This window comes from Sciurus carolinensis, chromosome 16 (genome assembly GCF_902686445.1).
Source record: "Sciurus carolinensis chromosome 16, mSciCar1.2, whole genome shotgun sequence".
NCBI lineage: Eukaryota > Metazoa > Chordata > Mammalia > Rodentia > Sciuridae > Sciurus > Sciurus carolinensis.
Genome location: NC_062228.1, coordinates 17,572,145 through 17,597,626, shown reverse-complemented (window position 1 = coordinate 17,597,626; position 25,482 = coordinate 17,572,145). Strand labels below are relative to the sequence as shown.

At 40.3% G+C, this 25,482-nt stretch overlaps 1 protein-coding gene and 1 non-coding gene across 3 annotated transcripts in view; one reads left to right on the top strand and one right to left on the bottom strand.

The window, feature by feature from the left end:
- Ranbp10 (RAN binding protein 10) overlaps window positions 1-25,482 on the bottom strand; it is a 74,710-nt gene that overhangs the window by 36,588 nt on the left and 12,640 nt on the right. For both annotated transcript variants that reach the window (XM_047528917.1, XM_047528916.1), the window contains exon 3: window positions 10,129-10,181. In XM_047528917.1, the coding sequence (XP_047384873.1) occupies window positions 10,129-10,181 (53 nt within the window). The remainder of the gene's footprint in view (window positions 1-10,128; window positions 10,182-25,482) is intronic.
- On the top strand, window positions 9,622-9,694 carry Trnaa-cgc (transfer RNA alanine (anticodon CGC)). The gene has a single exon. It is a non-coding gene; the product is annotated as a tRNA-Ala (tRNA).

The following is a 25,482-nucleotide window of genomic DNA, read 5'->3' as shown; positions in this document are numbered from 1 at the left end:
AGGACTCTGGTCATGTAGGGCAGTGCTGTGGTAGTCCAGGAAATCCTACTCCCTGCTGCCAGGCTACTGGGGGTTCATGAAGACAGGAAAAGGAGAAGTTGAGCAGGATCCCCTCTGCCCTGTCTTGGGAACCCCCACACAGTTCCTCTTAGCCAGGTTCTGGCCCTGTTCACCATGGGAAGTCTAAGTCAGCAAGGCCAATAGTCCATGTTCATGCCTACAGTCAGTGTCCACAAGCAGTGGCCTCTCCCTCCTCCTGGCCTACTGTTCCCACACTCTCTAGCACCACCTTCTCCAAGTTCCAGTCAGAGCCCTTTGCTGCCTGCTCTGCCACTCTTATTTGAGGATTCCACACACCATCTTCCTTGCCCAGCCCTAGTCATCTGGTCCATGGCTGCTCAAATCCTCCAGCTCAAAGTTCCTGACTTGGTGCAAGACCCCAGGTAACATAATTTCCAAGATTCTTTTCACCCTCTGGTACACAAATCTATAAAACATAGATGAATTTTTTTAAAAACCTGAGTAAATAGAAAATTATGTGATAGATAGGAACAAATACTATACCTAGATATTTCATAAAAACTTTTTGCACTTGAGTATAAATCACCAAGTACTTTTTTTTAGAAAGCAAACAACATTTCCTGAAAATGATGAAATAAAGTGAGGTTCTGCCAATTAAAGACATAATTTGTGCGTATGCAGTGCTGGGGCTCGAACCCAGAGCCTCACATATCCTAGCCAATTACTCTAGCACTAAGATACACCCTTAGCCCTAAACATGTAATTAAATAATGTCCAATCATGTGAAAATTACAGAGCAATTTACTCTCTTCAAAGTAATCTGGTAAGTAAGAAATTTCAGAATAAAGAAAAACTAAATTGATAAATCAAAGCTTGTGAGTAAAGAATTTAAAAGAAATGTCTAATGAAAAGCATCTACTTTTACTAGCAAAAATTAAAATATGATGTTATAACTACACCTAGAATGAGGGAAATAATGTAGTAAGTCAAAAGAAAGATGGATAAGGAAAATAAAAATAAAGCAGAAAGCCTCAACAAAATACTAGCAAAATGAATTCTGTAACATATAAAAAAGACTTTATTAAAATATCAATACATAAAGAAAAGTTCTATTTTATACATTTGTAATGAATAACCCAAAAATGAAATTAAGAAACATATTCAGCAGGGCATGGTGGTGCATGCCTGGGTCCCAGGGGCTAGTGAGGCTAAGGCATGAGGACTGTGAGTTCAAAGCGAGCCTCAGCAAAACTGAGGCACTAAGCAACTCAGTGAGATCCTGTCTCTAAGTAAAATACAAAATAGGGCTGGGGATGTGGCTCAGTAGCTGAGTGTCCATGTTCAATCCCTGATTACACCCCTGTCCAAAAAAAGAAAACATATACATACAACCAGAGAAATGAAAAGTTGTACCCCATTTGTGTACAGTGAATCAAAAAAGGGGGAAAAAAAAAAACAAAAAAATGAAAACATATTCATAGTAGCATGATGAGTAAGTTACTTTGGAATAAATTTGACAGGCCTATGGTAAAATGTTTACCTGGCATGTGTGAGGCCCCGAGTTGGACCACAGTACTACAAACAAACAAACAAACACAAAAAGAAAGGAAAAAATTAAATTGAACAAAAGAATACAGGACTTATATACAGAAAACTATAAAACATTGTTGAAAAAAATTGAAGTAGATCTGAATAAACAGGAAAACATCTCATGCTTATGAATCAGAAGACTGAATATTCTTTTAAAAAAATTTTGTAATTGTAGATGGACAGTCACATTTTTATTTTTATGTGGTGCTGAGGATCGAACCCAGTGTCTCACATAAGCGAGGTAAGTGCTCTGCCACTGAGCTACAGCTCCAGCCCAAGATTGAATATTTTTAAGATGGCAATACTTCCCAAAATGATGTACAGTTTTAATGCCATCTTTATCAGAATCCCAGCTGACTTCTTTTTATTTGGGGGAAAGGGCAGTACTGGGGATTGAACCCAGGGGTGTTCTATATTGAACTACAACCCCAGTCCTTTTTTATTTTGAGACAAGGTCTCACTAAGTTTCACAGGCAGGTCTTGAACTTGCCATCCTCCTTCCTCAGTCTCCCAAGTTGCTGGGACTACAGGTATACACTACTAAGCCCAATTCCAGCTGAATTCTTTGCAGAAACTGACAAATTCTATACTTCATCTGTATGGAACTGCAAGGAACCCAGAAGAGCCAGAACAATTTGAAAAAGAACAAAGTTGGAGCACTTCCACTTTAATTTCAAAACTTACTATGAGGTTGTGATTAAGATCATGTGGTACAGGCACAGGAACAGATAGATAAATGGATCAAAAAAACAAAAATGAGAGTCCAGTAATAAACCAATACATCTGTGATTATTTTCAACAACCGTGCTGAGATCATTCATCATTCAATGGGAAAAAAAAGTCCCCCTGACACCGTACCAGGGACTGAACACTGAGTTACATCCCAGTCCTTTTTATTTTTTATTTTTTTTGAGACAGGGTCTCACTAAATTGCTAAGGGCCTCACTAAGTTGCTGAAACTAGCTTCTAACTTGTAATCCTCTTGCATGAGCCTCCCAAATCATTCAGATTACAGGCACGCATCACCAGGCCTGAAGAATAGTTTCTAAACAGTGTTGGGATAACTGTAGATTACTCGATAACAAAGTTAGATGCTTACCTCAACACCATATACAAAAATTAACTCAAAATGGACTGAAGACCTAAATGTAAGAGCTAAAATTATAAAACTCTTAGAAGAAAGCATGGAGTATCATGGCCTTGGATTTGGAAAAGGATTCATAGACATGATACCAAAAATATGAGCAACAAAAGAAAAAATAAATGGGCTTCATCAAAATTTAAAACTTTTTTTGCAGGGGAGTACTAGGGATTGAATCCAGGGGTGCTTTACCACTGAGCTATACCCTAATCCCTTTTTTTTGTTTTGTTTTGTTTTTTGTTTTTTGTTTTTTTTGGCAGGGGAGGAGGGCAGAGTCAGGTTCTTGCAAAACTGCTGAGAGTCACTAAATTGCTGAGAGTTCCCTTAAACTTGCCAGCCTTATGCCTCAGCCTCCCAAGTCAGTGTGATCATAGGAATGCCATCACCATACCTGGCAACATTTAAAACCTTTTTAAGGTTGTTAGTTTTGTTTTTTTCAGGTTTTGTTTTGGTATTTTATTTTACTGTAGTAAAAATAATTTTATTTGGGCTTGGTAGCTAATGCCTGTAATCTCAGCAATTCAGGAGGCTTAGGCAGGAGGATCACCAGTTTGAGGCCAGCCTGGGCAGCTTAGGGAGACCTTGTCTCAAAATAAAAAATTAAAAGGGCTAGGAATGTAGCTCAGTGGTAGAGTAACCCTGGGTTCAATCCCCTGTACTGCAAAAACAAACAAAAAGTTTTAAAAATGCCAACTGGCAGGGTTGGGGATATAGCTCAGTTGGTAGAATGCTTGCCTCGCAAGCACAAGGCCCTGGGTTCAATCCCCAGCACCGCCAAAAAAAAAAAAAAAAAAAAAAGCCTACCGGCCCCAGTGGATTCTCTGATATATTTTCCAAGACTCACAAATACAAGGTAATCTACATTTCCAGCCATCAAAATAAGGAACCCCTCCCAATGACCTAGCAGGATTCTTCTCTACCAAACCAGATATATTGAGTTACCTCAACACATACCCATAAAGCATCTAAAATTTCACCATCTACTTCTCTTTTTTTCTCCCCATAATGTTCAGGGAATCGAACTGAGGAACTCACCACTAAGCTTATATTGTCAACCCCCAATCTACTTCTGATTAAGTGTGTTAGGGCAAAAAAAGGAAGTCTCTTCATTTTTAAACCATAATTTACCACTTCCTGCAGTCCCCTGACATCCAGAAATCTTAGTTTTTACAGTTCAAGAGCCCCAGACTCAATTCCTCTGGTCTTCCTTTCTCTATACTGAGTCAGGTAAATTAGTTGCTTATTAGCAAATCTGATCACACCTTGTGTGTGCTCAAAACAATCCTGAAGTACCCACTACTTATAAAAAGAAGTCCAGGCCCTTGGTAGGGAACATAAGACTCTTCCCCCAAATGGCTCATTCTAACTGTCCCCAGGGTGCCCATCTCACCAGACAACTTATGACTATATTCACAGGCCTAATGGTATCATTGTCTAGAACCATCTGGGAAACTCTGATTTGGCCTTCAGTCCTCAACACCAAGACTGAAACCAAGAAATCAACCAGTCATCCTTACCATTACTATCCATTAAACACACCTACTTGTATAAAGGGGTATTCATCTTTGAATCTCCACATACCTGATATATACCTAGCACTTTAGCAAGTATTCATACCAAGTCCCAGCACTATCCTTAATGAAGAAATAAAAAATACTTCCACTTCAAAAATGTCCTGCTGCTGTCAAATATGAAACAGTACATGCCAGGGGCATGATGGCACATGCCTGTAATCCCTGAAACTTGGAAGACTAAGCAAGATGATCACAACTTCAAGGCCTGCCTGGGCAACTTAGTGAATCCCTGTTTCAAAATAAAAATTAAGAAGGGCTGGGGGGTGTAGATCAGTGATAGAGCACACCTTGGTGAAGTCCCCAGCATCAAAAAAAAAAAAAAAAAAGTTATTAAAATTAACAGAATAATTTAAGGCAAAAATGGGATTTTGACCCTCAGAAAAGGATGAGCTAAAATATGACCAACCACAAGCAAATAAAAACAGCTTGACTAAGAAACTATTAGTGTTAATGAGTTCAACAAAGTTGTAGGACCCATGATAAACCAACAAAACTCAATCATATTTCTACATGTTGTTGCTATATAGCCAGGCTAGCAAATGAAAAGGACTCTAGTTACCAGTATAGAGAACATTAGTCTTACAATACATACAAAATTTATTTAAATAAATCATAATGCAAAACTTGAAAAAAACACACACAGGTGTATGTCATTTCTGGTTTGGAAGACTAAATTATCAGTATGGTTGAGGTTTGCCATAATGCACACATTTTATGCAATGTGCTATCGATTTGAAATGCTAGTAGGACATTTTAGAACACTTAATAAAAATCTGAAGAAAACAGGCATATAGCTAATAACATCCAAAAATAGTTTTGCCTAACAAAATACAAGGGCTACAAACTCAGACATCTTAACTAAATTAAAACAAGAACACCTCTTGTAAATAATACCAGAAGCAGGGGTGGGGTTGTGGCTCAGTGGTAGAGCACTTGCCTAGCACGTGTGGGGCACTGGGTTTGATCTTCAGTACCACGTAGGAATGAATAAATGAAATGAAGATATTGTGTGCACCTAAAACTAAAACATATTTAAAAAATAATAATAGAGATGGGTGGGATGGATGAATGGATGGATGGGTAGATTGATGGATGGGTGGATGGATGGATGTATGGATGAGTGGGTGGATGGATGAGTAGATGGGATGATGGATGAATGGAGAGATGAATGAGATAAATGGGTGGATGGATGGATATATGAATGGGTAGTTGGGTGGGATGGATGGAAGGATGGATGTGTGGATGGATGGATGAATAGGTGGATGGATGAATGGATGCGTGGGGAGATGGATGGGTGGACGGATGGGTTGGCGGGTGGATGGATGGGTGGGTGGAGGGTGGGTGGATGGATGGGTGGATGGGATGATGGATTAATGGAGGGATGAATTGAAAATGGATTGATGAGATAAATGGGTGGATGGATGGATAGATGAATGGGTAGTTGGGTGGGATAGATGGAAGGACGAATGCGTGGATGGGTGGATAGATGGAAGGAAGGAAGGATGGATGGATGGATGGATGAATTCATTCCTGATTTTACCCTGGTGCTAACTGGCTGACTACCCTAACCTGACTCTAACGAGGTGGGTGAGGGCAGCCTGTGCCAGGTCACACATGCCCCTTGGTACCACCCAGCAAAGTCCAAGGAAAAGAAATATAGAGGGAAATAGCAGGGAAGAAAATCTGGATCCTCAGACAGAGAAAAGAACTCCCTGGATTTTTCAGAGTCTGATATCTGGAATCCTTAATCAAATCTATAATCTAATATTCAAAAGAAGGTTTGGGGGAAACAAAGGCTGTTTCAGGCTAAATAGAAGCTTGGGTAAAAAAAGAAAAAAAATAATAATAATAATACCAGAAGCAAAAACACTTACATAAACAATAATTATCTTACAGACCAGTGTCTGTAAGCACTAGTCAAACCAGTAAACTCCTCCAAATACAAATATGCAATAGGGAGGAAAGGTTGGTCAAGCATGGTGTGTCCATATAATTCCATGTGGATCCGTTGACAGTGACCAAACACAGACAGACAGACTGTGGATGCCAAATATATGTGCATACACTTCTCCAGAGGGGCATGTGAATGCTCCCAAAACCCCTCTGAGTAAACAAGGACAAATCAAACATTGATCGACAGACAACTAAAGCCCCAACAGATGGTCAGCAAGGATGCAGTTACATCTAAAGTTAACACCAAAGTCTCAAAGTCTGGACTCAGTTAAGATCACCATCACTCTCCTCCCACCAATCACACATCTGAACAACCCAATTAGCCTTCAGCTTAACCAAGGGTCTGCTGGGAATCACAAATAGTTGGCAAAAAGGTCAGAGGGGCTATAATTTTCCATTCCACCTCCCTACTGAATTATCTACAGTAGTTTCACATCTTAACTATTGATAAATGATGATGATTTCAGTTTTGGAGAATGTGTGATCAACATCAAACAAACAAATAATCAACCCCAGAAAAGCATCAAAGAGGAAGGAGTCTGATCTTCTTAACTCAACAATGGGATAACTAGCAAGCGGCAGGCCTACCATAACTCCTAAGAGGGTGCCCTCCACACCAGCCTCATAGCTGTCCCATGCTACATCTGCATAGACATTTGGCTAGTCCTGAATCCTGGGAAAGCCAGGGACACCCATCATTCCCAGGGAGAAGCCCTCTCTAAATGCAATCTAATTCCCACTTTCCACCTATGGAATAATCAGAGAGAGATCAAATATGGCAGGAAGAAACAACCTAAGGAAAGGAGTCAGTTGGCAGAGTGAAAATGAAGACAAGTATAACACTCACTGAACATTTCAAATCCTTCCTCTTTCTAAAAAGAGATGCACCGCTGGGGATGTGGCTCAGTTGGTAGAGTGCCTGCCTCACAAGGCCCTGGGTTCAATCCCCAGCACCGCAAAAAAAAAAAAAAAAAGAGATGCACCATAAGAAGAGGGGGAAAAAATGCTGCCCTTCCTCCTGATGTATTAGTGTGGGGACCAATACACATCAATTGTCTCCAAAGGCGTCACCCTGTGTTTGAGTTGAATCTGACTTTGCAAGAGTCCAAAATGGATTTTCCTAATAGTTTACCTTAGTAATGTTAAGTAGCTGGCCCAAGACCAATCCCAAGGTGTGAGAGGTCTAATCTTGTGAAAAGGGGAAACAGACTAGGTTGGTTCCATAAAGCTCCATCTCAGGGCTAACTTGGATGAGTTCGGTCAGATCCTGAATACTTCTCACCTTGCCTAGTTCAATCCATGGACCCCAAACTGAGTGGGCAACACAAAAACTTTTTTTTTAGTAAAGGAGGATGAGTGTATGGAACCCACAATACCACATCTCAAGACAACCTGAGGGGCTGAGGAGATAGCTCAGCTGGCAAAGCTCTTGCCTCGAAAGTACAAGGCCCTGAGTTCGATCCCCAGTACCGCAAAAAAAAAAAAAAAAAAAAAAAAAAAAAACAAAGACAACCTGAAAGATAATATGGGGGTTTATTAATATAGGAACAGGGCTATTTGCTTTTATTTCACTGGAATTTCTTTCTTCTTCTTCTTTTTTTTTTTCTTTTTCCCTTTTTGGTACTAGGGATTGAACCCAGGGGCACTGAGTATATTCCTAGTCCTTTTTATTTTTATTTTGAGACAAGGTCTAAGTTGCCAAGGCTGGCCTTGAGCTTACAACCCTCCTGTCTTTGGCATTCTGAGTTGATCGGATTACAGACAGTATCAACACACACAGTTAACTTCATTTATATTTTTTAAACCGACAGCATATTTTCAAGAATGAAAATTCAGGCTCTGAAAGTGAAAAAGTTTCCTTCTCAGTCCTCCTCTCAGGTTATCTGTCTCTTACCAGGGAACATCAATATTACAAATCTTTCTGTAGCTTTCCAAAGATGGTCTATGTATGTATGAACAAGAAGATACAGATACATTTTTTTTATGTTTTTGCATATTTGATAGCATGTATGAGGGGCAGGGCTGGAGATTGAACCCAGGTGTACTCTACCACTGAGATACAGCCCCAGCCTTTTTTTATTTTAAGATGGGGTCTAAGATGCTTGGGGCCTTTCTAAGTTGCAGAGGCTGGCTTTGAACTTGCGATCTTCCTGCCTCAGTCTCCTGAGCTGCTGGGGTTACAGGTGTGCACCACTGTACCCAGATTTTATTTTATTTTTGAGACAGGGTCCCACTGAGTTGGCCTTGAACTTGTGATCTTCTCCTTAGTCTCCTGAGTAGCTAGCCATATGCCACCATGATGTGCCCATTTTGATGGCATGTTATACACTGTTTTTTTGGTTTTGGGCAATTAGTATTATTTGTTCTAATTGGTTATACATGACAGTAGAATATATTTTGACATATTGTACACAAATGGAGCATAACTTCTCATTATACACTGTTTTAATTCTTATATTCTTCACTTAACAATACATCCTAGAAATCACTCCAAATCGGTCCCCAAGGAGTCCCCTTATTCTTCTATGGCAGCATACTTTTCCCTTGTAAGATTAACAGAAATTTATTTAGCCACCATTCATGATTCCTTATACTGCCATGCAGTAATAGGCTTTAATAGTTACTTATATATTAAGCCATAAAAGTCTCTTTTCTCCACTACCAAAGCAGAATAAAAGTTCAAAGGGCAGACTGAGCTCTTGTATAACAGAGAATAGCAACACACAACATGAAGAGGTCAAACCTACCATGCACATTCTGACTAAAAACAGAAGACCAGCTTTCACTAAGGTCACAGCAAAAGTAAATAAATAAAAAGTCAGATTCCTTACAATTAGTTGAATCCTAAGCAAATGTAGATTGCCAGTCTTTGAAATCAGTCAATTATAGATAAATCTGTGATTGATATCAAAAATAAATTGGAAAAGACATAAAAGTTGAGGTGTTATTCCCTGTTGAAAGAAAGCTAGTTGCCTTTTCTGTGTCACAGCACAAAGAGTAGAGGGTCAGGGCAAAATCATAAAGACTTTACCTGCCTCCACAATGGTATCAGGGCAGTTTACAACATGTCACTTCTGCCACTCAAGGGACAAATGGACTTAGGGTGATCATCTGGAACCCATCAGCTCATGGTGGAGGCTTCTGACTCCTCAACTGTGCCTCGGTCAAGACTAAGCATGAGCCACTAGGTAGAAAATAGTTGAAAGGGTGTGGGGCTTATAGAGGAGGATCATCTGCAGACCCCACAGCATTTCACTAATCCAAGGCTGCTGCCAACTGGAGCTACAAACTCAGACATCTTAATTTTTATCTATTTATTCAGAAATCACCCAACCAGGGGCTGGGGATGTAGCTCAGTTGGTAAAGTACTTGCCTCGCAAGCACAAGGCCCTGGGTTCAATCCCCAGCACTGCCAAAAAAAAAAAAAAAAAAAAAATCACCCAACCACATTCCACGTGAGAAGTCACTTAAAGATCGAAGTCTTTAACACAGTGTAGTAACAAAGGAACCAGGCTTGAAGTACATGTTCCCAGTGCATGCCTAAGTCCCAGGCTGATCGGCAAAAGTCAATGAGAGTGAGAGCTACTAAGGTGTATCCTCAATGCAGGCAAGCTCAGATCACTGCAAACAGTTCAAATTCCATGAGTAAAAATCACTCGTCAACTAATTTTTGGAATGGAAGCCCACACAATCTCAGCCCAATGGCCACCCTTTAGGATCCTCCTCCCAATGGCTTGGCTTGAGATAGGCACCCAACAAACAAAGTCCTCCCCAGTCTCTCAGCTGCTGCCATGACTCTAATGGATAGATCAGGAGGGCAAACAAAGGTTCTCTTCAATAGTGACTTACCAGGAAGTCTATTCATGTTGACTCCTTGAGCTGAGAGTCCTATTCCCATGTACCTTCAAAAAAAGCACACACAAAAAAATTTTGGTTATCAAGTGATTATAGATCTCCCTTCTCAACTATTTCTTGGTAAAAGAAAAAGCCAGAAAAAGCAATGAATGTAGACTCTCTTTTGGGAGGAGAGAGGATAGTACTAGAGGTGCTCCAACTTTTTACTGAGTTTTTTATTTGTATTTATTTTATTCCAGCTCTTTTTAACATTTTTTTAAGTTGTACATGGACACAATACCTTTATTTATTTTTATATGGTGCTGAGGAATGAACCAAATGCCTTACACATGCTAGGCAAGTACTCTACCACTGAGCCACAATCCAAGCCCTTCTTTTTTTTTTTTTTTAAAGATAGAGTCTTGCTGCATTGTTGAGGCTTTGCAATGTTCCTGACCTAGCCTCTAGAATCACTGGGATTATAGGTGTTTGTCACCACACTCAGTTAAATGTAGAATTCACATACTAGTGGCTCTTAGACAACCTCCTTTGTATTTTGATTTTCTTTCCTTCCTTTTTTTCTTTTCTTTCTTTCTTTCTTTTTCTTATGGAGTGCTGGGGGATCAAACCCAGAGTTTCACACATGCTTGGCAAGCACTCTTACCACTGAGCTACACCCCCAGCCCAGACATTTTGATTTCCTAACGGAAAGTATTTTAATGCCTTTACAGCTAGAAAACAAGAGGTAGGGTATATAACCATGACCCACTGGCTTTAGCTTCAGAGTACTGTCTTGAAATCATGGCTTCTAGTCCCTTGACATTTTTTTGGCTCCAGATAAGGCAGTAGAACCTATTTCTAAGAAGTACCTAAATATAATAGTTTGATCCTAGGTTGTGACTAGCAGAGCAATACAAGATCAAACCCACAAGGACAAACCACTCCAGCAAGGACCAGGACATAGAAAAAGTACAGCCAGGCTGATCTCTATTACATTGTCTAGACCTCTCACACAAAGCTTCTCTGGGTACCTGCCAGGCATGGTGATTACACGCCTATAATCCCAGAAACTGGAGGAGGCTGAGGCAGGAAGATTGCAAGTTTAAAGCCAGCCTCAGCAATTTTGCAAGGCCTACGCAACTTACTGCAATCCTTTCTCAAAATAAAAAGTAAAAAGGGCTGGGGATGTGGCTCAGTGGTTAAAGCACTCCTAGGTTCCATGCCTGGTACCAAAAACACAAAAACAAAAACAAAACCTCATTGCCCATCCCCTATACATTTATCACTGACCTCCTAGATGATGCAAAACTGGGAGAGGGTGAGGCATGAGCACCCCCAGACCTCTTACTCTTACTGTGATTACCTGTGGTCTGCCAGAATATCGCCTGCCTTTTTTTGGGAACTGGGGATTGAACTCAGGGGCACTCGACCACTGAGCCACATCCCCAGCCCTAATGTGTATTTTATTTAAAGACAGTGTCTCACTGAGTTGCTTAGTGTCTGGCCATTGCTGAGGCTGGTTTTGAACTTTAAATCCTTCTGTCTCAGCCTCCGGAGCCGCTGAGATTACAGGTGTGTGCCACAGCGCCCAGCTCATCTGTCTTTTGAGTGTGGGTCTGCCAGCACATCACCTTCCTTCTGAGAGGAGATCACTCACTGCCCACCACCTGATGTCCATCTGCCGATCGACTGCCCATAGCTTGCAGACCAGCTGCGGACCGCCAGCAGATTGCCTGCTGCCCACTGTTGCCTGGAAGTACTTTGTCACAGGACCTGCAGGCTTGGTTACAAGCAGCTGCCGCCATCTTGGAACAACAGTCAGTGCCTGCAGGTTTACCACCACAGCTGCCGCCACCTCAGGGCATGGAGACCTCAGTCTCGGGATTCAGGCCAGGGCCTAGAGATATATATTGCGGTACCTGCAGGTATGGTTGCACCTGAGGTCTTTCTGCTCAGTGTGGTAGTGACTGCCATCTGGCTGCCTCTTTGCAGGGTCGCTCCTTTGAGCGCATCCCTGGTGGTCTCTCTCCAAGTTGAAATCTTGGGACTGCAGCAAGACAGGGCCTGGGGGAGCTGAAGCCCAGGTCCATCAGATTGCAGTTGGGTTTGCGTGGGCCAGTCTGGGTCTGGCAAGCCTGTGAAAAGTTGGAGACTAGGGGCAGTTCCCTGGGGAGAACAGAGGTTGAAGAAACTGGAGAAAACTGGGCTCTCTCCATCTCAGTGAGTCCTGAAGTGTGCAGGGAAGGAAAGGGGCCAGCTACGACGGGCTGGAAGACTATAAGAGGGTGTGAGGGCATCTTGCTATCAGCTCACCCACCCAACTCTCCAGCTGGACTGGACTGGAGCTAACATCAAACTTGAGACAACCCCACCTATTGGTAGAGAAGAGAAGCTGAGAAAATTTCTGAAAGCCAATGGAACCAATCATTCAATTTTCTATTGAGACTTTCTTCCTTTCTCTCTCTCTCTCTTTCTCTCTCTCTCTCTCTCTCTCTTTCTCTTTTGCCCTCTCTCTCACAGCTCTATCATCTTTGAATCCAAATGTTTTCAAACATCAACTTATTGAGGAATGGGATGTCTGAATAGTATATAACAGTTTTGTTGTGTATTCTTATATTTTTACTTTTTAAAAAATATCTGTACATATTTTTTCTCTCACTTACCTGTCTCCCTGGATTCTCTTTCTCACTTCTCTCATACTAACAGCCAACCTCCCTTGCTCTTATTATAAATTTTTACCTTTATCTTCTCTCCCTCTCCCTCATAAACATCACATCCAACACTACTTCTGTTCCCTCAATGTCTATCATTTGAAACGGTAAATTCTTTTAGCAAACTTAGTGTTTATGTTGTAGACAATAATTGAAAACTTCATTTCCATCTGTTGTGACAAATCTGTAAATGCCTTAATAAGAACCATTTGGTTTAAGGTGGCACATCGTTTGCATTGGGTACTGTTAATATTCATCTCCCCCTTAAAGGTGAGGTACTAGAAGACTTTAGGGCACTAGAAGACTACAGGGTAGAATCTGTCTCAGCTCCATACTGCTAAATGAGAAGACACACACACAATATGAAAAAACAAGGGACAAAGTGCCTCAAACAAACCAAGATGTTCGAACAATAGAATTCATAGACAACACAGTAGAAGAAATGTCAGAGAAGGGATTTAGAAAATACATAGTTAGCTTGTAAAGGATGGTACTGGAGAGAAAGATCACTTCAATAAAGAAGCAGAGATTATAAAAAAGAATCAAGCAGAAATCCTTGAAATGAAGGAAACAATAAACCAAATTAAAAATTCAAAGGAAAGTATCACCAACAGACTAGACCACTCGGAGGACAGAACCTCAGACAATGAAGACAAAATATATACTTTTGAAAATAAAGTCGACTGCACAGAGAAGATGGTAAGAAACCATGAATGGAACTTCCTAGAAATATGGGACAACATGAAAAGACCAAATTTAAGATTTATCAGAATAGACCAAGGTGTGGAGATACAAACCAAAGGACTGCACAATCTTTTCAATGACATAATATCAGAAAACTTCCCAAATCTAAAAAGTAAAATGGAAAATTAAATACAAGAGGCTTACAGGACCCCAAATGTACAAAATTACAGCAGGCTCACACCAAGGCACATTATAATGAGAATGACTAACATACAGAATAAAGATAGAATTTTAAAGGCTAAAAGAGAAAAAAAATCAAATTACATACAGAAGGAAATCAATTAGAACTCAGCTGATTTCTCAACCTAGACCCTCAACCCCAGGAGGTCCTGGAATAACATATATTAAGCTCTGAAAGAAAATGGATGCAAACTGAGAATTTTATATCCAGCAAAACTAAGCTTCAGATTTGAAGATGAAATTAAAAACCCTCCAAGATAAAAGTTAAAAGAATTCACAACTAGAAAGCCTGTACTACAGAACATTCTCAGCAAAATATTCCATGAAGAAATGAAAAAAAAAAAAAAATGTAGGGGCTGGGGAGATAGCCCAGTCAGTAGAGGGCTTGCCTTGTAAGCACAAGGCCCTGGGTTCGATCCCCAGCACACTCCCCCCCAAAAAAAAAGAAAGAAAGAAAGAAAGAAAACTAGCAAAGGGAGGAACTACACTAAAGGAAAGGTCTATCAAAGGAGAAACTAAGTCAAGTTAAAAAACAAAAATAAACCAAAATGACTGGGAATACAAATCATAACTCAATAATAACCCTGAATGTTAAAGGCCTAAACTCATCAATCAAAAGACATAGACTGGCAGATGGGATTAAAAAAAGACCCAACAATATGCTTATTGTCACAAGACTCACCTCCTAGAAAAAGACATCCACAGACTGAAGGTGAAAGGTTGGGAAAAAACATGTCCCTCACATGTACTGCATAAACAAGCAGGGGTTTCCAATCTCACATCAAACAAAGTGGACTTCAAACCAAAGTTAAGTCGGAAGGGATAAATAAGGACATTTCATATGGCTTAAGGGAATCATACACCAACAAAACATAACAATTGTAAATATATATGCCCCAAACAATGCAGTATCTATGTACATCACACAAACCCTTCTCAATTTCAAGAATCAGACAGATCACAATACAATAATAGTGGGTGGCTTTAACACACCCTCTCACCACTGGAAAGATCTTCCAAACAAAAACTAAACAAAGAAACTACAGAATTAAATAATACAATCAATGATTTAGAGTTAACAGACATATGTAGAGTATTTCATCCATCATCAAGCAAATACACTTTCTTCTCAACAGTACATGAATCCTTTTGGAAAATAGACCATATGTTATGCCACAAAGCAACTCTTGGCAAATACAAAAAAAAAAAAAGAAATACTATCCTGCATTCTATCAGATCGTAACAGAATGAAACTAGAAATCAATGATAAAATAAAAAATAGAAGCTACTCTAACACCTGGAGACTAAATAGGAAGCTACTGAATGATGAATGGATAAAAGAAGAAATCAAGGAGGAAATAAAAAAACTTGGAGGCAAATGAGAACACCAATACAACATATCAGACTCTCTGGGACACTATGAAGGCAGTGCTAAGAGGAAAGTTCATTGCACTGAGCTCACACATTAAAAGTCAATAAATAAATGACCTAAAGTTGCATCTCAAAGCCCTAGAAAAAGAGGAACAGATCAACATCAAAAGCAGCAGAAGACAGAAAATAATTAAAATCAGAGTTGAAATCAATAAAATTGAAACAAAAGAAACAATTGAAAAAATTGACAAAACAAAAAGTTGGTTCTTTGAAAAACTTAAATAAAATTGATAAACCCTTAGTCACACTAACAAAGAGAGAGAAAAAACTCAAATTAAAATTTGTGATGAAAAAGGAAATACCACAATGGTCACTACTGAAATACACGATTTAAACAGATGAATTTCAAGCAATGAAATAGAAGATGCCATCAAAATCCTACCAACCAAGAAAAGTCCAGTACCAGATGGATTCTCAGCTGAGTTCTACAAGACCATGAAAGAAGAATTAACACTAATACTCTTCAAATTATTCCATGAAACAGAAAAGGAAGGAATGCTGCCAAACTCATTCTATGAGGCTAGTATCACCCTTATACCAAAACCAGAAAAAGACACATCAAGGAAAGAAAACTTCAGACCAATATCCCTGAAGAATATAGACACAAAAATTCTTAATAAAATTTTGGCAAACCGCATACAAAAACATATTAAAAAGATAGTGAACCACTATCAAGTGGGGTTCATCTCCGGAATGCAAGGTTGGTTCAACATATGGAAATCAATAAATGTAATACATCACATTAATAGATTTAAAGACAAGAGTCATATGATTATCTCAACAGACACAGAAAAAGCATTTGACAAAACACAGCACCACTCCATGTTCAAAACACTAGAAAAACTAGGGTTAGTAGGAACGTACCTCAACATTGTAAAAGTTATCTATGCTCAGCCCATAGTCAACATCATCCTAAATGGAGAAAAATTGAAAGCATTCCCTCTAAAAACTGGAACAAGACAGGGATGCCCTCATTCACCACTTCTATTCAATATCATCCTTGAAACTCTAGCCAGAGTAATCAGACAAACTAAAGAAAATAAAGGGATACTAATAGGAAAAGAAGAACTCAAACTATCACTATTTGCCCATGACATGATTCTATATTTAGAAGATCCAAAAAATTCCACCAGAAAAACTTCTAGAACTCACAAATGAATTCAGCAAAGTAGCAGGATATAAAATCAATACCCATGAATCAAATGCATTTCTCTATATAAGCAATGAATCCACTGCAGTAGAAATTAGGAAAACTACCCCATTCACAATAGCCTCAACAAAAATAAAATACTTGGGAATCAATCTAACAAAAGAGGTGAAAGGCCTCTACGATGAAAACTACAGAACACTAAAGAAAGAAACTGAAAAATAACTTAGAATATGGAAAGATCTCCTATGTTCTTGCATAGGCAGAATTAATACTGTCAAAATGGCCACACTACCAAAAGTGTTATACAGATTCAGTGCAATTCCTATTAAAATCCCAATGACATTCTTCATAGATGCAGAAAAAGCAATCATGAAATTCAATTGAAAAAGTAAGAGACACAGAATAGCCAAGGCAATTCTTAGTAAGAAGAGTAAAGCAGGGGGAATCACACTATCAGACCTTAAACTATACTACAGAGCTGTAGTAACAAAAATATTATGGTATTGGCACCAAAACAGACATGCAGACCAATAGTACAAAACAGAAGACACAGAGACAAATCCAACAAATATGGTTATCTCATACTAGACAAAAGTGCCAAAACTGTACATTGGAGAAAAGATAGCCTATTCAACAAATGGTGCTGGGAAAACTGGAAATCCATAAGTAACAAAATGAAATCAAATCTCTCTCTCTCTCACCCTGCACAAAAATCAACTCAAAATGGATCAAAGACTTAACCACTAGAATCCTGTGCCTAATAAAAGAAAAAGTAAGCCCAAATCTTCATCATGTCGGCTTAGGAACTGACTTTCTTAACAAGACTCCTAAAGCGCAAGAAGTAAAATTAAGAATCAATAAATGAGAGGGATTCAAACTAAAAATCTTCTCAGAGAAGGAAACAATCAATGTGAAGAGAGAGCCTACAGAATGGGAAAAAATCATTACCATGCACACCTCAGATACAGCACTAATCTCCAGTATATATAAAGAACTAAAAAACTTAACACCAAAAAAACAAATAACCCAATCAATAAATGGGCTAACAAACTGAACAGACACTTCACAGAAGAAATACAATCAATTAATAAATGTATGAAAAAATGTTCATCATCTTTCACAATTAGAGAAATGCAAATCAAAGCTACTCTTAAGATTTTAATTCACTCCAGTCAGAATTGGCAATTATCAAGAATACAAGCAATAAATAAATGTTGGCAAGGATGTGGAGAAAAATGAACACTCATACATTGTTGGTGGGACTGCAGACTGGTGCAACCACTTTGGAAAGCAGTATGGAGATTCCTTAGAAAACTTGGAATGGAACCACCATTTGACCCAGCTATCCAACTCCTCAGTTTATACCCAAAGGACTTAAAATTAGCATACTATAGTGACACAGCCACATCAATATTTACAGCAGCTCAATTCACAATAGCTAATCTATGGAACCAACCTAAATGTCCTTCAACAGATGAATGGATAAAGAAAATGTGGTACATATACACAATGGAATATTACCCAGCCTTAAAGAAGAATGAAATTATTGCATTTTCAGGTAAATGGATGGTACTAGAGAATATCATGCTAAGTGAAATAAGCCGATTCCAAAAAACTAAAGGCCAAATGTTTTCTCTGATAAGTGGATGCTGATCCATAGTGGGGTGGGTGGGTAGCAAAGAATGAAGGAACTTTGGATTATGCAGAGGGCAGTGAGGGGAGGGGTGGGGTGGTGGGGATGGAAAGGATGGTAGAATGAGACAGACATTATTATCCCATATACATGTATGAAAAAAATTGTAAAAAAAGATTTCCTGGTTTTAAGTAGCTATAGTTACTACAATGTATCTCTTGGGGCAAGCTGAATGAATAGTACATGAGATTTTCCTATATTATTTGTACAACTTGTATAAATCTATAATTATTTCAAAATAAAAAGTTAAAAATAAAAATAAAAAAAGAAACTTGTGAGACCCTGTCTCTAAATAAAATATAAAGCCAGACACAGTGGTGCATGCTTGTAATCCCAGCAGCTCAGGAGACTGAGGCAGGATGATTGCAAGTTCAAAGCCAGACTCAACAAAAAGCGAGGCGCTAAGCAGTAAAAGTGAGGTGCTAAGCAACTCAGTGAGACCCCATCTCTAAATAAAATACAAAATAGGGCTGGGGATGTGGTTCAGTGATTGAGTGCCCTCAGTTCAATCCCTAATAACCCCTCCAAAATAAATAAATTAATTAATTAATTTAATATAAAAAGGACTGGGGATGTTAAGAATCCCTGGGTTCAATCCCTGTACTAAAAGAAGAAAGTAATTACATAGGGTTGCCCCAATTTGTCTTTTTCCAAATGGTTATACATTCACATTCTGATTGTCCCTGTTATAATTTTGCAAGGAATCTTTCCACAAATATTTCTCCATCTTGGACTCTTTCTTCCCGTCCCCTTGTGCTCCGCATACTTATGTACCTGTTTCCTAACTCTAACACTCCCAAGGTCCACACACCATGGTATCTCTGCCCCTGATAATCCTTCATCTGCAATAAATGTCCTTTTGTTTTTCTCTGGCTGGCTGTACCTCTGTATTTTGGAAAGAAGCCTCTGTCACTCAAATAGAGGACCAGTCAGGGAGGGAAGGCTCTGACCCAAACATCTTCCTCTGAAAACAGCATCATGCTGGGTAGAGACCAGACAAAGACAGACCAACACATGGTCCTGATAACCTAACCCACAGGTTTAAGAGAAAGAAGGGGGAAAGGAAAAGGAATGAGACTTCCAAGAGGGAACTCCATGGCTCAAATAAAACACATTTTTGGGGTTTTTTGATTCATTTTTAGTGGTGCTAGGATTGAACCCAGCGCCCTGCACATACTAGGCAAGTGTTCTACCACTAAGCTACACACCTGGCCCCTTTTATCTTGAGACAGGGTTTCACTAAATTGCCCAAGCTGGCCTTGAACATGTGATTCTCCTTCTTCAGCCTCTAGAGTAGATTTGTTTACAGGCGTGAACCATGGTGCCTGGCCACTGTTTTGTTTTAAACAGCATTTGGGACACAGATTTGGATTCTTAAAGGTCAAAGATGTGACCTCACATACAGCCTGCACTGGACAGAACTGCTTAGCACTTCCCAGAAAGACCCAAACTGCCTGCCAGAAGGGTCCAGCTTCAAGAATCATCAGGAGGGCTGGGGATATAGCTCAGTTGGTAGCGTGCTTGCCTTGCATGCACAAGGCCCTGGGTTCAATCCCCAGCACCGAAAAAAAAAAAAAAAAAAAAAAAAAAAGAATCATCAGGAGATGGAGCTGTGCAAGCCTGCTGGCAGGATTCCCATTAAATTAAATCTTGCACATTTTCCCAGAAAAACTGTAGCCCAAATTATCAGCTTCCTGACTTCACATGGTAGAGGCTGCCAAAACTGGTCTCCATTTCCTTGACGTCCCAGCTGACCAAGTAGCAGACAACCCCAACTGTCCTGTAGTCACCAATCTAGTGCAACATAGCAAGGGGTTTCCCAGACTTGGATGCCAACAACTCATCTTGTCCCGTTCAGAGGAACCCAGGCCTGCTGTGCCCAATGCAGCATATGGTCCTACTCTTGGCATACAGGCTTCCTGACACTAAGGTGAGAGCTTATATTTGGAGTTGCTTCCTGGGTGACCCTTCATTGCTTAAGTTTAGTGCAAATAGGGCAGGGCAAGGGTCATCCAAGAGGAGTTAAACTGGGTCACCAACAATAGGTCTCTGGTTCTGTAGTGTTCCATGGGTGGTTCCATGTAACCACAGGTTCCACCAAGGCACCTGGGCTTAAAATACAAGTTGTTCCAGGCGGCGGCACAGACCTATAATTCCAGTAACTCAGGGGGCTGATGAGGATGTCACAAATTCAAGGCCAGCCTAGGCAACTTAGTGAGACCCTGTCTCAAAATAAAAAATAAAAAAGGCTGGGGAAGTAGCTCTACAATATAGCACCCCTGGGTTCAACCTCCATACCTCCATACTGCAAAAAGAAAAAAAACTTTTAAACTATGAGTTGCTTGGGGAACTAGGGTTATAGTTCAGTGGTAGCAAACTTGCATAGCATGCGTGAAGCCCTGATTTTAATCCCCAGCATCTTAAAAAGCCAAGAACAAATTGCTCCAGCCTCCCAACAGGAAAAGCTTCTTCTACCTCTAGCAGCCAGCCCTCAACACCTTCCTGCAGACTCTGCTCCCCAGGTAGGATGGTGTTTCCTAGAAGGTACCTGAAAATCTTACAAACCCCTCTCTCAACTGGAGAATCTGGATGAGCTAAAGGTAGAGCATCCAGAAGAAACCAACACGCACCCACAATTAGAGCAACCTGCCACCTCCAGGTGTCAATGACACAGGAATGGGTTTTACAGGAGCCCAACTTACATACTCAAATGAGGCCAGAGCTGAATCATGGTCCAAGGGGAAAAAAGTCCCAACTCTTCAAACATTAGGTGACACTAAGTCTTTTACAAAAGTAGGTGTTCTAAAACTACAAAAAGATTAGGCTCCTACTTTCTAACAATTCTTTGTACCCTAGAAGACAAAGATGCCCACTTTTTTCACTTCTATTCAACATATCAAAAGTTCTAGCCAGAACAATTAGATCAAAAAGGAAAGAAAAGAGCAACCAAATTGGAAAAGAGGAAATAAAACCACCTCTGTTCACAGGTGACAAGAGACCACCCTAAACACCACACACACACACACACACACACACACACACACACACAATCTGTTAGAGCTAAAAAGTTACTATTTAAAAATGAACATAAGAAGGCCAAATACAAACTGAAAACAATATAGTGTTACTAAAACAAATTAAAGACACAAGTATAAAGACAGCCCTTGTTTATGGTTTGGAAGACTTAATCTTATTTAGGATGTCAATAACTCCCAAAGCAATGTACAGATTCAATGTCATCCCTATCAAAATCCCAATGACAAGTCAGGTATGGTGGCACATGCCTGTAATTCCAGAGACTGAGGAGGACAAGGCAGGAGGATCCATAAATTCAAGACCTGCCTCAGTAACTTAGTGAGACCCTGTCTCAAAACAAAGAAATAAAAAAGATAAAAGGACTGGGAATGTAGTCCAATGGTAAAGTGCCCCTGGGTTCAATCCCCAATATTGTCTTTTGGGAAAAAACTCTCAATGATGTATTTTACAAAAATAGAAAAATCTACATGGAATCCCAAAGGACACTGAATAGCTAAAACAATCTTCAAAAAGAACAAACTGGAAGTCTCATAATTCCATATTTCAAAACTCACTACAAAGCTACACTAATCAAACAGGGTAGTACTGGCATAAAGATACATATATACACCAATGAAATAAAATGGACATGGAGCCCAGAAATAAACCCTTACATAAAGAGGTAACTGATTATGATAAAGATACTAAGAACATTCAATGGGGAAATGGCAGCTTTTTCAACAAATAGTGATGGGACCTCCAGGTAACCACAAGCAAAGAACAAAGTTATACCTTATACATATACAAAAATTAACCCCAGGTCAAAAGGGTTAATTAAGGTAAAAAAAAAAAAAAAAAAAAAAAAACCATAAGGCCTTGTAGAAGAAAACATAAGGGAAAGTTTCATAAAATTGAATCTGGTAATGATTTCTTGAATATGATACCAAAAGCACAGGCAACAAAAAATATAGATGAAATGGACTTCATCAAAATTAAAAACTTTTGTATATTAATGGACATTATCAACACAGTAAAATGGCAATGGAAACTCATGAGAGAAAATATGTACAAATTATATATATAATGATGGGTTCATATCCAGGATATATATAGAACTCCTACAATTCAATAACACAAAAAAATCTGATTAAAAAATGAACAAAGGATTTACCTATATCTCTCTCTAAAGAAGATATACAACAGTCAATAAGTACATAAAAAGAGGCCAGATGTGGTGGCAGATGCCTGTAATCCCAGTGACTGGGAGACTGATGCAAGAGGATCTCAAGTTTAAGACCAGCCTCACCAACTTAGCGAGAAGGTCCTAAGCAACTTAATGATACCCTGTCTCAAAATAAAAAATTAAAAAAGGACTGGGAATGTAGCTCAGTAGTACAGTGCCCCTGGGTTCAATCCCCAGTACCAAAAAAAAGTACACAAAAAGATGTTCAACTAATCATTCAGGAAACAAATCAAAACCACAATGAGATATCATTTCCCACCCTTTAGGCTGCCAAAAATAAGACAATAAGGAAAGGGCATAATGAAAACCCCAAACCCAAACATGTTCTTCTGGACACCTACTGTATTACCTTTATATCTAAGGAATTGGAAAAATGACATTAGATCATCATCTGAAACTGTATTTCCTCTGGTGATCTCTGGAAACATTTGAAAATGACTGAGTTTTAGGAAGCTGTTGAGTCATAGCTAAAGTTCAATAATTTAGTAAAAATAAGTGCAATAAATTTTTCTTTAGAGAGGCCTTGAGGTCATTCATGCCTTCCACAAAAATTCTGCAACAGTACAGCACTAGGGACACAATGGTGGGGGCATGAACTCAGCCCCGACACTGTCAAGCTGGGGTGAGCCAGAGAGCCAAGGTTCACTGACTCAAAGAGGGGGGCTCACTAAGAAAGTAAAAGTTGAGCTAAGACCTGCTAAAAGAGATGAGAGGAGAAAAGAAGAAAAGTCATGCAGAGTGTGCCATGCAGAAGCAGCAAGATGTACAAAGGCATACAGGCAAAAAAGCAGTCACGTGATGGAGGAACTGGGAGAAGTTCTGTGTAGCTTAACAGGCTGGGCAGACCTAAAACAGCCAAAGCTGGAATAGGAAACAGGGCTGTGCATGCATAGCCTGTGTGCTTGCTTAAGGAGTTTGCTCTTTAGGGGAGGTTAATGGGAAGCCACAGAAGAGGTGTAGCGAGGACACAACTAATCGAACAGCCACTGTGTGAAAAATGGATTGAAGAAGTAAAACTGGACACTACCAAAATCATCCCAGTAGAAGATGACAAGGGTTAGACAAGGACAGGAACAGTAGGGACAGAATGATGTGGACAGAGCCAAGTGTTCTTTAGAACACAGTGAACTAACTGGGGAGGGGAGGAGCTTGAGAAGCCCAGGACACTGCCCTGCACAGTCAGTCACCAGAGCAAAGTCAATTCTGTGAAACCACTTGGAAATTCTGGAGCCAAAGTGCTCAAAGTCAGTAGTGGTCATTCCCCAGCTCTGCTCTAGTCCTGGCATTGACAGCATGCACCAACATCTGAATGAGAAACATTCCTGCAAGAAGCAAATACACAGAACACTTCCAGATTCAAATCTCACCTCTTCCCTTGAGCTCACCATGGGTCCATGGGCACATCACTTTGCCTCTCAGGGCCTACTTCAACAGCTATTATCATGAGTCCAGAGAGCCCTCAGTGCAGCCACTTGCCAGGATCAAAGGAGCACCTGGGCTGGTGCTCAAGGAAGGCAAACGGTGGATGACTATTTGGACGATCCCATTCTGTCCACTAGTTCATAAGTAGAGACTCTTCCACCAGTGGAATCTGGCAAATTAGGTCCTTCTCAAAGGCCTGAATCTTGGGACATCTAAAAACAAATGCCTCTTTACTTGGAATTGCCAAGGAGAAAAGAGGTGAGCATTTGCTTCCTTGTGGTAAAGGGCCAGGTTATACTAGGAACACTGACAATTACAGGCTGCCCTGAACAGCTTTGCAGGGAGGAAGGGAGCAAAGGTTCCCACACCCAGAGCAGTTGACAGAACAGATAGAACAGTTTGGCTCCCCAAACTTCACTTCTCCACTGGCCTTTCTTTTCAGGCAGCAGAATACCTGAGGAGCCTGAGGGAATGGGGTCAGGGAATATTATTTACCCCACAGGAGGAGTGACAGTAAGGCAAACCCATCTGATTTACCCCTTTCTTCTATATAGCAGAAAATGGAGAGGAAATACCACTTGTCAGAGAGGGTGGCACAGCCAGAAAGTACAGAAGGACGGCAAACAAGTTCTTCCTGGCAGTATGGTCATAAGTCAGTCTCTAGCTCCCAGTTTCTATTCTGCACTGACAAACCACAATGTAAGCTGGAGCTACAAAAAGAGTCACTCTGTCCCCTGTCCCTTATCTGGATTCAGAGAGAAAAGGGCAGCAAAAAGGCACTTCCTGGGCCAAACCAGATGGAGATTCACCAGACAGTAACCTGGAGGAGGAGCAATCACACTTGTAAGTGGGCAGCAAAGGCCCTCAGTTGAACAAACCCAAAGCAGGCAGCTGATCACACAACCAGGTCCACCCAGAAGCCTCCACCATCCACCACAGACCTCCTTAAGAATGAAGTGGCAGCTCCTGAGGCCCAGGCTGCACACTGTCAACCTTCCTTCCCTCTGCCACATAACCAAGTTTGCTAAATCTGCAGTGACATGGAGACACAAGCACACTGGTCTTCTTGGATTCTTTTTGGTTTTTCAGATTCTCTAAGATTAACAGCATTACTTTTATAATAATAGAAAAATCATGTTAGGAGCCAGTTGATGGCCACATACTAAGTTGGCTCTCACCCTTCTAACTCTCTTCTGGATCATCCCAGGGCAATATTTCAGTGATGGAGGGGACACACTGGGGAACGTGGCTTTCATAGTCAGCTCCACAGTACACCCCGTTCTCTAAGCCTTGACAGGAGGACAGAAGCTGCATCAGAAGAAAATCACAGGAATAGTCAAAATCCCTGCTGAGCAGTGGAGCTGGGAACACCCAGGTTCATAAGGCACCTCCTGACCCCAAGTACAACCCAGAGCATATGTTCAGGAGACCCTGTTGCAGTGAGATGGACTCAGCTCTAACTGATGGGAGAGCCTGCCATGATCCAAGTAGGCCTGGTGGTAGACAGAGGACAGGCCCTTAGAAACCAGCTGTGGCAGCCCATGCTATAATTCCAGCTACGCAGGAGGCTGAGGCAGAAGGATTGCAAGTTTGAGGCCAGGCTGGGCCACTTAGTGAGACCCTGCCTCAAAAAAAAAATAAATAGGCTGGGAATGTAGCTCAGTGGTAAAGCACCTGCCTAGCACACACGAAGCACTAGGTTCAATCACCAGGACTTTAAAAAAAGCGGGTGAGGGCAAGGAAGGAAGGAAGAATGGATGGATGGATAGAGATACAAATC